General features: G+C 44.6%; 1 protein-coding gene across 2 annotated transcripts in view; it reads left to right on the top strand.

The window, feature by feature from the left end:
- The first annotated feature begins 678 nt into the window (after positions 1–678).
- TMCC3 (transmembrane and coiled-coil domain family 3) overlaps positions 679–13,226 on the top strand; it is a 307,823-nt gene continuing 295,275 nt past the window's right edge. For both annotated transcript variants that reach the window (XM_005571878.5, XM_065524655.2), the window contains exon 1: positions 679–817. In XM_005571878.5, the coding sequence (XP_005571935.1) occupies positions 809–817 (9 nt within the window). In that variant the 5' untranslated portion in view covers positions 679–808. The remainder of the gene's footprint in view (positions 818–13,226) is intronic.

Raw genomic sequence — 13,226 nt, 5'->3', positions numbered from 1 at the left:
GGCTGGAGGATAGGTTGAGGCCAGGATTTTGAGACCAGCCTGGGCAAAATGGTGAGACACTGTCTCTATAAAAGAATAAAAATACAAAAATTAGCCAGGTGTAGTGGAGCGCGCTCCTGTGGTCCCAGCTACTGGGGAGGCTGAGGTGGGAGGATCGCTTGATCCTGGGAGTTCAAGGCTGCAGTGAGCCGAGATCGCGCCCCTGCGCTCAGCCTGGGGACAGATCGAGACCCTGTCTGAAAATCTAAAAAGAAAACTAAGAGTAGGAACGGACATTAGCGGGCCACCTTCCCATCCTATGGGGAGGATTTTAAGGTGGTGCTTTTAAGGCGGGTGAGAATTGCCATCTGCGCTCACCGCCAATCCCCTCTTGCTCCGCAAACTTGGGGTCCCCGCAGGGTGGGCCCACCGTTCACCCCTAAGCTTCTCCAGTTGAGTTCTGGGGGTTGCGGGACAGGCATCGGAGACCCGCTCCGCTCTCGGTGGGGCGGGAACTTGAGGAAGAGTAGAGGGGCGAAGCGGCCCGAGGAGGCGGGGACGACGCGACTGGGGCAGAAGGGCCCCGGGGCCCAGGGGATCCGCTAGCTCAGCGCGCCCTGGCCGGCTCCGCGCCGCCGCCGCAGCCCGGGTAGAGCTCAGGGGACCCCGCGGCCAGCGCGCCCCCGCCCCGCCCCCGTCGACTCTGAGGCCGCGGCGCAGGCGTGTGCAGGCGGGGGCAGCGCGGAGCTCCCGGTCGGCCGAGCGTCACCGCCCGCCCAGCCCTTCTCGCGCTCAAGTCGCCGAGTCCAGCCCGGACGGCCCCGACACCATGCGGAGGGTGAGTGAGCCGTTGCCCCGGGGCGCGGGGGCAGGAGCGTGCGGCGGGGCCCTCGCGGCGGGAAGGGTGAGGGCGCGGCGGGGCCGGACGTCGGCTGGGAGCGGGGACGCCCGTAGGGGACTGGGGAGGGGAAGGGGCTCCGCGGGAGCCCCGGCCTGCACTCTTCGAGGTTGCGCACGCACGTCGGAGCCCTGGGCCGGAGCCTGCGAGGTGGGCTGCCCCGGGGCTCCGCCCCCCGCCTGCGGGCGAGCCACTTCTCCGGCGCCCCACATGCCCGCCCGGCTGCCTTCGGCCCAGCGCCCGGGTCCTTCCTTGGAAGCCCGGGCAGCTCTGCTGGGCGTCGGTGGGGCTCCCTCGGCGCACACCCCAGAGAAGGAGCCAGCCCCAGGTCCGGGCCAGGTGGGCGACAGGTCGAGGCCGGGGCTGGGGTTGGGGAGAGGAAGGATGCCGGCACTCTGGCGATTGGAAGGCGCGAGGCTCCCCCAGGCACCACCCGCCGACGGCGCGCAGCTCCTGGCCTGGGGCGCCCTGGGGGTCTGCGGCTGCTGCTTTCCCGGCAGGTGTCGGGGGCCGCGCGCTCACCCCCACCCTCCAGCCAAGGCGCCTGTGGAAAAACGAAGAACAAACAGGCTCAGCTGCAGGGGCTCTTCCACCTCCAGGGACAGCTTGGGGGACTGGTGCTGCTTACTGTCAGCCCCGGAGAGAGCGCAGGCCGTAGTGCAGCTTGATCTTACTTGTCTGGGGAAGTTAATTAACACGAAGGTGCTGGCGATTTTGTAAGTTATCAGACCCGGTGTGCCGTTTTGTATTTTAACTTTGGAAATGGAAGGTGCTTTAATCAAATACAAGATCTCGGCATTTAATAGTGTGGAAAAGCAGTAGAGGAAACTTAAGGAAATCCCATTAGGTACCCTCCACATTGTCCCAGACCTCCTAAGGCTACCCTGAGGACAGTTTAGGCGCCAAGGAAGGGATGGAGGGGTGTTTTCTGAAAAGGCAAGGCTGAGAAGAAATGGAAGAAAACCAAAACAAAACAGAACAAAAAAACCAAGAAAACAAAAACGGAGTAAGACTCTGCCACCAGAGTCCATGCATTTCTCTAGGTTGGAACTTGGGGTTGACTTGTAAGGTACGTAGGCGCCTATTGCTTTGGTCACCTGAGTGGCCCTTTCAGAGATTTCTGCCTGTCAGCGGCTGGGTCGCTTCCAAGGGAACTCGGGCCTCTTTTTGCTGGTGGTACCAGAATTAAGTGTTCTGTGTGTGCGTGTTGAGTGGGGTGTCTTTGGAGGGAGTATACAGCAAGTGTGAATTGGCCCCAGCTGCCCCTGGAAAGTTTTCAGTGAGCTGACACGGAAATTCACCTGGCTTATACTTTTGGAGCTAGTCCAGACCTGCTCAGGTGTTTCTGCGGAGAACAGGATTCCAGCCAGGCTGGCCAGCTACTTTCGCATGCAGCAGAAATGGAAACTGGCCGTGATGAGGTTACTTGTTTGAACTCCAAATTCAGGGGCCAGCAACCTCCTTTTACCCTCAGTGCCCCAGGGTAATTAAAGAAAAGAGCCTGAATGGGGTCCGTAGTCCTGCGTGTTAGAAGGAGAATCACGATTTGGAGATGGAGGGCATTGACCAGAGTATCTTAACATGTGATCTGTCTGCTACCTGCCTTAGGATGGAAAAGATGGATGCTTGTTGCAAATGCAGATTCCTAGGCTCTGTTTCAAACCTAATGAGTCAGAATCTCTCAAACTGGAGCTTGGCAATCTGCATTTTAAATCCCCAGCCCCCACCTCCATAAGATATGTGTATTAAGCACCTACTATGTGCAGGCGCTGTTCTGAGCTCTAGGAATACTGTGAGGAACATGACATACAAAAGCCTTGTTTTCTTGGAGGCCACATTCAAACTGAGAAATCAGATAATAAAGTAGTAAACAAATGTACGAATTCGTCATTTCAGATAGTGATGAGTGCTGTGAAGAAAATAGAGCAGGATTTGTGCCCAGGTTTGCTGGACTCCAAAGCCCTGGCTCTTGACATTACACTGTTGCCTACAAACTTTTTGTTTCTGCCCCAGACCCTGTCTGGTTCTGGAGAAGCATATAATTTGGCAGTTTGGCAGATGCATGTGGCAACCCTTCAACTGTTGCAGATCAGTAGCTGCAGATAGAGAGTGTGCAGAGACTATTAGAATCAAAAGTAATTACTTTCATTTGGTGTCCTTGAGTGAAAGAGAAGGTGCGTAGGGAATGTACAGAGCAGGAGCACAGAAGATGCCCAGTATCTGGGTTCCTCTGAAGAGAGAGGCTGTGGTCTGAATGTGGTCCCCGCAGTTAATATGTTGAAATCCTAACCCTCAAGGTGATGGTGTTAAGGGATGGGTCTCTGGCTCACGCCTGTAATCCCAGCACTCTGGGAGGCTGAGGCAGGCGGATCACGAGGTCAGGAGATTGAGACCATCCTGGCTAACACGGTGAAACCCCGTTTCTACTAAAAATACAAAAAAATTAGCTGGGCGTGGTGGCAGGCGCCTGTAGTCCCAGCTACTCGGGAGCCTGAGGCAGGAGAATGGCATGAACCTGGGAGGCGGAGCTTGCAGTGAGCCAAGATCGCTCCACTGCACTCCTGTCTGGGCAACAGAGTGAGACTCCGTCTCAAAAAAAGAGAGAAAAAAAAAAAGGTGGGTCTTTGGGAGGTGATCAGGTTACAAGGGCAGAAGCTTATAAAGGAGGCCTCAGAGAGCTACCTTGCCCCTTCCATGATGTGAGGAGACACCATCTCCGAACCAGAACTTGGGCCCTCACCAGACACTGAATCTGCTGGGGCCGTGATCTTGGACTTTCCAGTCTCCAGAGCTGTGAGAAACGCATTTTTGTCGTTTAAAGTCATCTAGTCTATGGGATTTGATTGTAGTAGCCCATATGGGCTCCGACAAAAGGCTGATGTGGTGTGTACTGTGCTGCCCAGGACTTTGAACACCAGAGAACCCCATGGTTGGGTCTTCTTTCACCTCTTCACATAGCTCCTTCATGTTTCCTTCATTATTTTTGAATCCAAAATGAGCTCTTTCCATGCAAGCCAGGAGTTACAGAGGATTGGTTGCTTTAAAAAATTATTTGTGTTAGAAAAAGTTAGAAAGCAGTGGTGGGAGAATAATTATAATGGTAGCTACTTTTCTTTTTTTTTTTTTTTTTGAGGCAGGGTTTCGCTCTCTCACCCAGGTGGCAGTGCGGTGGCACCCTCACAGCTCACTGCAGCCTCCACCTTCTGGGCTCAAACGATCCTCCTGCCTCATTTTTAAATTTTCTGTAAAGACGAGATCTCATTATGTTGTCCAGGCTGGTAGCTACTATTTATTGATTATTTTCTTTGAGCCAGGCATCTACTGTCTTCCTTCATTTTCATAACAACCTTTTAAGTTAAAAATTAATAGGTGATACATTTACATCGTATAAAATTTAAAAGATATCAAAAGCTTACAACGAAAATGAGCCTTCCTATTCTGTTGTCCAGACAGCTAGTTCCCCTTCCTAGAAGCAATTGATGTTAACTCATCTCTTCTATCCCTCTAGAAATAATCTATGCACATATCAGCAGTGATATATTCATACTTTTTGTTTTTAAAAGCACAAATGGTAGCATATAAGTACACTCTTCTTCACCACACTTTTTTCTCTCATACAAGAAGATTGGTATTTATAGATTTATGAAGGTCTCTTTATTTATATATGTGTGTGTATGTATCTATATATATATTTTTTTTTTTTTTGAGACAGAGTCTTGCTCTGTTTCCCAGGCTGCAGTGCAGTGGCGCAATCCTACCTCACTGCAGCCTTAACCTTCTGTGCTCAAGTGATCCTCCCACCTCTGCCTCCAGAGTAGCTGGTACTCCAGGCATGCACCATCACACCCAGCTAATTTTTTTTATTTGTAGAGATGGAGTCTCACTCTGTTGCCCAGATTGGTCTTGAACTCTCCTTGGCTCAAGGAATCCTCCCATATTGGCCTCCCCAAGTGCTGGGATTACAGGTGTGGGTCCTCTGCGCCCAGCCCCAAGTTCTCTTTATAGCTGTAAATGGGAAACCTTTATGTCAATATACAGGCATAATTCGCAGATGTTGCAGGTTTGATTCCAGACCATCCCAATAAAATGAATATCTAAATAAAGTGAATCAAACAATTTTTTAGTTTCATAGTGCATATAAAAGTTATGTTCACACTACACTATAGTCTATTAATATACAATTGCATTGTTTAAAAAAGCACACTGTATATATTTTAAATAAAAATACTTTATTGCTAAAAAATGCCAACAATTGTCTGAGCTTTCAGTGAGTCATAATCTTTTTGCTGTTGGAGGGTCATGCCTCAGTGTTGAAGGCTGCTGACTGACTAGAGCAGGGTGGTTGCTGAAGGTTGGGGTGACTGTGGCAATTTCTTAAAATAAAACAACAATGAAATTTGCTGCATTGATTGACTCTTTCTTTCATGAAAGATTTCTCTGTAGCATGAGATGTTGTTTGATAGCATTTTCCCTATAGTAGAACTTCTTTGAAAATTGGAGTCAATGCTCTCAAATCCTGCCTGTGTTATCAACTAACATTATTCTAATTCTTTGTTGTTATTTCAACAATGTCACAGCATCTTCACCAGGAGTGGTTTCATCTCAAGAAACCACTTCTTTACTTATTCATAAGAAGCCTCATCCATTCAAATTGTATGAGATTGCAGCAATTCAGTCACATCTTCAGACTCCACTTCTAATTCTGGTTCTCTTGCTGTTTCCAGTGCAGTTCCTTCCTCCACTGAAGTCTTGAACCTCTCAAAGTCATTCATAAGAGTTGGACCCATCTTCCAGACTCCTGTTAATGTTGATATCGTAAATGTTCATATTAAGAATGTTGTTAATGGCATGTAAAAATGGTGAATCCATTCCAGAAGGTTTTCAATTTATTTTGCCATCAGGGGAATCACTATGGCAGCCATAACATTACAAAATGTATTCTTACGTCATAAGACTTGAAAGTTGAAATTGCTTCTTGACCCATGGCCTGAAGAATGGATGTTGTATTAGCAGGCACAAAAACAACATCAATCTCCTTGGATATTTCCGTCAGAGATATTGGGTGACTAAGTGCATTGTCAATGTGCATTAATACTTTGAAAGAATCTTTTTATTTTTTTTTTCTGAGCAGTAGGTCTCAACAGTGGGCTTAAAATATTCAGTAAGCCATGATGTAAACAGATGTGCTATCATCCAGGCTTTGTGGCTCTGTTTATAGAACACAGGCAAAGTCGATTTAACATAATTCTTAAGAGCCCAAGGATTTTCAGAATGGTAAATGAGCATTGGCTTCAACTCAACGTCACCAGCTATATTAGTCCCTAACAGGAGAGTCAACCTGTCTTTTGAAGCTATGAAGCCAGGCACTGACTTCTCATCTCTAGCTATGTAAGTCCTGGTTGACATCTTCTTCCAATATAAGGCTGTTTGGTCTGCACTGAAAATCTGTTATTCAGTGTAGTCATCTTCATGATTGATCTTAGCTACATCTTCCGGATAACTTGCTATAGCTTCTCCATCAGTACTTGCTGCCTCACCCTGCACTTTTATGTTACAGAGACAGCTTTGTTCCTTAAATCTCATGAACCAACCTATGCCAGCTTCAAACTTTTATTCTGCAGCTTCCTCTCCTCTTTCAGCCTTCATAGAATTAAAGAGAGTTAGCACCTTGCCCTGGATTAGGTTTTGGCTTAGGGAATTATGACTGGTTTGATCTTCTATCCAGACTGCTAAAACTTTCTCCCCTTCAGCGATGAGGCTGTTTTACTTTCTTATTATTCATGTGTTCACTGGAGTAGCACTTTTAATTTCCTTCAAGAACTTTTCCTTTGCATTTACTACTTGGCTGACCAGTCAGTGCAACAAGCCTGGCTTTTGGCCTATCTCAGCTGTCAGTATGCCTTCCTCACTAAGCTTAATCATTTCTAGCTTTTGATTTAAAGTGAGAGGTGGACAACTCTTCCATTTACTTTAATACTCAGAGGCCGTCGTAAGGTTATTAATTGGCCTGATTTCAATATCGTTGTGTCTCGGAATAGAGAAGCCCAAGGAAAGAGGGAGAGAGGAAGAGTTGGTGGGTAGAGCTGTCAGGATATGCTCAACATTTATACAGTAAGTTTACCATTTTATGTGGGTACGGTTCGTGGTGCTCTGAAACAATCACAACAGTATCATTAAAGACCAGTGGTCACAAATCACCTTAACAGATACAGTAATAATAAAAAAGGTTGAAATATTGGGAGAATTACTAAAATGTGTCCCAAAGACATGAAATGAGCGTATACTGTTGGAAAATGGTGCAGATAGACTTGCTGGTCACAGGGTTACCACAAGCCTTCAATTAGTAAAAGAGACAGTATCTGTGAAGTTCAATAACGGGAAGTACACTAAACCGAGGTATGCCTGCACTAGAATTTTTTTTCTGGTATTTTGCTGTTATCAACAATGTTGCAGTGAATAATCTTATATATTCATGATTTTGCATGTGTGCAAGCATATTTGCATGATAAATTGCAGTGGAATTTCTGGGTCAAGTGATGTGAATACTTGTATTTTTAGTAGGTAAAGCAACATAGTGTAGGAGTTAGGAGCACAGACCTGTAGACAGATTGCTTGGAGTTGAGTCTTGGCTCTGCCATTTACATGTCGTGAAAGTCACTGAACCCCTCTTTGCCTCAGTTGCTTTGTTTGCAAAATAGGGATAATAATGGTAGCTACCTAATAGGATTGTTACGAGGATTCTATCAGTTTGTGTTGTACAACAAATCACTCCAAATCATCATGGCTTAAAAAAGTAACCGTTTTACTTGGCTCTCAAATCTGTGGGTTGGTTGAGTGACTCTTCTGGTTCTGCTTCTGTGGTTAGCTTGTAGATCTGCTGAAGGCCGGACAGTCTAGGATGGCCTCACTCACATGTCTGGTGCTTGACAGATGTGTTGGTCATCGGGGACTCATTTGGGACAGCATGCAATCTCTCATGCTTCAGTAGCCTAGCTCAGGCTTCTTCACATGGTGGTCTCAGAGTTCCATAGAGTAGCACAGGAGGGCAGAGCTCAAGCACTTTTCAAGCCTCTGCTTGTGTCGCATTTGCTGCTGTTCCATTGACCAAAGCAAGAGTCAAGCTCAGAATCTGTGTGGGAGGGGACTCTCCAAGGTCAGAGATGCAGGGATACAGTGAAGGGAATCCCTGCCACCATTTTTACAATGTGCCTCAAGAATCAAATACTATTTGTAAAGTGCCTAGTGTAGTGCCTGGCACTTTTTAAGTGGTACATAAGTTTGTTAAGTTAGAAAAAAGAGCAGTATTACCAGACTGCGTCCATAGAAATTGAACCAGTTTACACATCTACCAGTGTGAGTGCCTGTCTCCCAGTTTCTTCCTAGAACTGTATCAAAGTGGTTTATCCATGGAGAGGCAGATGTTCTTATCCCCATTTTACAGATGAAAAAAATGATCCTTGGATTGGTTAAGTCATTTTTCTGATAGTACAGAGCCAAACTAGGATTTGAATCCTTTGTCTTTCTGACTCTAGAGCACCCCTGCTAGTCTTGCCACCCTAGACATAGGTGAGATTCCTGTGTCCCTAATGACCCCATCCACTGTTCTCCTGCCTACCCTTTGTACTTCATGTCCATCGTTTCTATTTCACATTTGGATCTTGCTGGGTTGAAAAGGATCTGTCAGTCTTTTGAATTCTTTCATAGTGATTTTGATTTCAACTTGGCCTACTGAAATCAAAGCCAAGTGTCCACAGAGACAGCGGGCTCTTTTATGACTGTGAAGGGATGATAAAGGGAAACCTCTTATAAATGGAAAAAAACAGATGAGTACGGCCTTCTTTTGTTTGTCCATTCTTTCTTTTCATTCTTCACATCCTTTTGCTTCACTTCGCAACCCAGGAATTCCTTTCCCTAAAGGGGAAGGTGTGGTGATGGGAGTCAGTGTTTCTTGGTGGTTCAGGATGGAATCTCTGGAGACAAACTGTTTGGGTTCAAGTCCAGCACAGCTGTTTACTGGCTATGTGGCTTGGACGGGTTAACCTGCACTGAAAAGTTTTCCTGAGGTCTGTGGTAATCTGTGGAAAGTACTTCATTCTCATCATTACACAGCAGATTACTTTTGCTGTCTTCTCTGTTCTGTTTCACATCCCTTCTCCTCCACACGTATTCCTATGCCCCTAGCTATGTTTAGTAATAAGGATAGCTAATATTTACTCAGCCCTTACTCTAAGCACCTTTCATGTAATTAACTCATCTAATCCTCACAACAAACCTATGAAATAGGTACTGTTTTATTCCCATTTTCAAGTGAGGAAGCTAGATGCTGAATGCTAAGTAATTTTCCCAACATACCATGGCCAATAAATGATGTAGCAGGGATTTTAAATGAGGCATTCTGGCGCCAGAATCTGTGCTCTTATATTTATGGGAAAAAAAAAAAAAAGATGGGATGGAAGGTTGGGAGTTTAAAATTGAGAGCTTCTGCTCTAAATAAACTGCTGGTAAACTCACACACAGCCTCTGTCCCTGGCAGTGGCTGAGTACACCCAGCTGTGATTTAGGCTGAAAATCCCACCTTACACACAAAATAGGAACTTTCAATTCTTTTGCCAAAAGCCTTTCTACTTTAATCATTTTAATTCTGACAAGATTTCGGGCATCGTGCATCCCTTGTAACTGAGGTGAGACACTGTGGAAAAATACATGGGGCTTAAAAAAATAAAGCTTTGAAAATCAAGCTGGTTAGTTTCAAGTCTTGCCACCTCTTGCTGCTTTTGATCAACTGCTCTGGTGGTAGAGACAGCATTCACCAAAGCATCAGGAGAATAAAATAAGAATATTGCAGATGATGTATAACTTTCTGAGTTTAGAATTGTACATATCTTCAAGCTGAAGGAAAGAACTGAAGCTGTTTCATAGGTGTTGGCATGTAGACTAAATGTAATGTGGTAACACTCATCAAACACATATTTTAACATTGACTTCCTCCTATGTGCTAGGAATCCATTGTGGGTAAGCAAGCTCTGCATGGCTCTGATCTTGCAGACTTTGCAGGCTCTGAGAAGAGACTGCTCAGAGAGCAATACCATGAATTGTGGCAAATAGGGTTGCAAAGGAAGGATCAATTACTGGGGGACTGTAGTGGGTGTTCCCAATCTAGTCTGAGGGATTAACAAAAGCCTTCCAGTATGATTGTAGCTGAGGGCTTGTCATCTATGGCTTTTATTATGCTGAGGGTATGTGCCTTCTGTGCCTAATTTCTTGAGAGTTTTTGTCATAAAGAGAGGTTGAATTTTATGAAATGCTTTTTCTGTATCTATTGAGATAATCATGGTTTTTGTCCTTTATTCTATTGATGTATTTATTGATTCGTGTATATTGAACCATCCTTGCATCCCCGAGATAAATCCCTTTGATGTGTTGTTGGATTCAGCTTGCTAGTATTTTGTTGAGAAATTTTTGTATTTATATTCATCAGTGATAATGGCCTGTAGTTTTATTTATTTATTTATTTATTTATTTATTTAATTTTTTTTTTTTTGAGACAGAGTTTTGCTCTTGTTGCCCAGGCTGGAGTGCGATGGCACGATCTGTGCTCACTCCAACCCCTGCCTCCTGGATTCAAGCAATTCTCCTGCCTCAGTCTCCTGAGTAGCTGGGATTGCAGGTGCCCGCCACCATGCCCGGCTAATTTTTTGTATTTTTAGTAGAGATGGGGTTTCACCATGTTGGCCAGGCTGGTCTCGAATTCCTGACCTCAGGTGATCCACCTGTCTTGGCCTCCCAAAGTGCTGGGATTACAGGCATGAGCCACCACACCCGGCCTGTAGTTCTATTTTTTTTTTTTTTTGGTGTGTCCTTGTCTGGTTGTGGTATCAGGATGATGCTGGCCTCATAGAATGAATTAGGAAGAGTTTTCTCCTCTTTAATTTTTTGGAATACTTTGAGAAGAATTAGTGTTGCTCTTCTTTATAACTCTTGCAGAATTTCACAAGACAGTCATCTGGTCCTGGGCTTCTCTTTTTTGGGAGTTATTTATTTATTTATTTATTTTTGAGATAGTCTCTCTCTGTCGCCCAGGCGCAGTGGCGCGATTTCGGGCTCACTTTAAGCTCTGCCTCCCGGGTTCATGCCATTCTCCTGCCTCAGCCTCCCAAGTAGCTGGGACTACAGGCGCTCACCACCATGCCCGGCTAATTTTTTGTGTTTTTAATAGAGACAGGGTTTCACTGTGTTAGCCAGGGTGGTCTCGATCTTCTGACCTCGTGATCCGCCCACCTCAGCCTCCCAAAGTGCTGGGATTACAGGCGTAAGCCACTGCGCCCGGCCTGGGAGATTTTTTATTACTGATTCAGTTTTGTTAATCATTATTGGTCTGCTCAGGTTTTCTGTTTCTTTTTGGTTCAAACTTGGTAGGTTGTATGTTCAGGAATTTATCCAGTTCCTCTGTTATTCAGACCAAAATCTTGAAGAACGAATCCTCAGAAAGCCCATCACCTGCTACTCAAATGGCAACACGCCTGCAAGCACAGGGTTTGGTGAGGGTAGAACGCTGCTCACAGTGATGTGGGGGATTCCGAGCTCAAATTGTAGACGGTTCTGTGAGGCTTTTGAAGTCTAGCCCATATCCAGGCCTTTATACCTTAGTAATAGGGCAGGGCATCATCTAAAATGAGGTCTACTTATTTTCCATGCATTCGAACATGTTGTTGTTGTTGTTAGACTAGACTTGCTTCAAAATTGACTTGAACTGTAGTGCAGTTCTTGGCATGTTTTATTAGTAATAATAAAAAAACAACGATTGCTATGTGCAAGGCATTGTGCTAATACATACACACATTTTGCATATACATATGTATATTCCACTGACTCTTGAAAACCATCTTTTTCCTTGTTGCAGTAAGCAACATTTATTCATTCTTTTATCTAACATTCTTGGGCTGAGTTATACATGGCCCCTGAGCCCTAAGAACTTAGTTTACTGAGGATCAGACTTTTAAACAAAAAGTTCCCATACAGTGTGATGACTGCATTAGCAAAAGCATATCTAAAATACAGCCTAGAAAAAACGGTGATTAACTTTTCCAGACAGGAGAGAGGAGTTGTGGGGTCAGGGGAATTTAATTTTAAACAGGACATGACATCTGAACACATTCCTTGAAGTCCCATGTTTTTTCCTCAAGCACGATCTGGCTACTCCTACCTTCTCCTGGTCTTTTCTGCTGAAATAGCACATTCTCCTGTATCTTACAAATGCACTCTTTATTCTGCAGGCAGTTCTGTCTTGCTTTATTTACTCATAGTTTATTGTTCATGGCTACCTCTTTTTATTTTTACTTTTAATTACATTATTAATTTTTATTTTTTGTCAAGTTGCGGTCTTGTTTTGTTGCCCAGGTTGGTCTCAAAGTCCTGGCCTCTAGTGATCTTCCTGCCTCAGCTTCTCAAAGGGCTGAGATTACAGGTGTGAGCCACCACACCCAGCCTTCTTTTAACTACAATTAACATTTTTTTTTCTTTAGAGATGGGGTCTTGCTATGCAACTCGGGCTGGTCTCGAGCAGCTTTTTAATTTAAAATTTTAACGACTTTCTTGAGGAATGATTTATACATTGTAAAACTGATCTGTTTTACATATACAATTTAATGGTTTTTAAAGTAAATTTACTGAGTCAAAAACCACCACGTGAAGTAGTGGCATTAATCCCATTTTCTCAGGTAGAGACCGGGGCTCAGGGAAATGAGGTTTGGGATCCACACACATCCAGCTAGTATCCTGGCAGAGCTGGCATTCAAATGAGTGTAATGGCTCATTAAACCTTATTTGAGTTTGTAAGAGGGAAATAAGCCCATGGAGATTTTGAGTAGAAGGGCGCCTTTATTACCTTGGAATCTAAGGACTAGGTATAGTATGAAATTAAAAAGTGTCGGTCACAGAGGATTTAGGTAAAACACTGGCAAAGAGGACTGAATTATGTATAGTTTGAAAGATGAGTAAAATACTGTAACAGTTGACCCAATAGTCAATGTGTGTAGTAAAGCCACAAATTAAAATATTTACTTGCAACGTTAATAATGAACCACTTTGGTTACTTTGATTCTAAACCATTATGCTTATTATTTAGCTTTCCAGGGTATTTACAAACGTTAATTTCCTGATAGAGAATATTTTCTTATTCTCAGCTCCAAGCAAGCTGTGACATGGAATAGTCCAACAGGCAATTCATAAGAGCAAGGCGCTCCCTCTCTTTCCCATCCAAATTATGGGGTTTGAAATGTTCTGACAATTGAATTAGCTGACTGGTACAACAGTAGCAAATGCTTTATAATTTGTGTTGCCTTCAGAGATG

This window comes from Macaca fascicularis, chromosome 11, assembly GCF_037993035.2.
Source record: "Macaca fascicularis isolate 582-1 chromosome 11, T2T-MFA8v1.1".
Lineage (NCBI taxonomy): Eukaryota > Metazoa > Chordata > Mammalia > Primates > Cercopithecidae > Macaca > Macaca fascicularis.
Note: the sequence above shows the minus strand (reverse complement) of the source record. Positions and strands in the feature narration are given on the sequence as shown.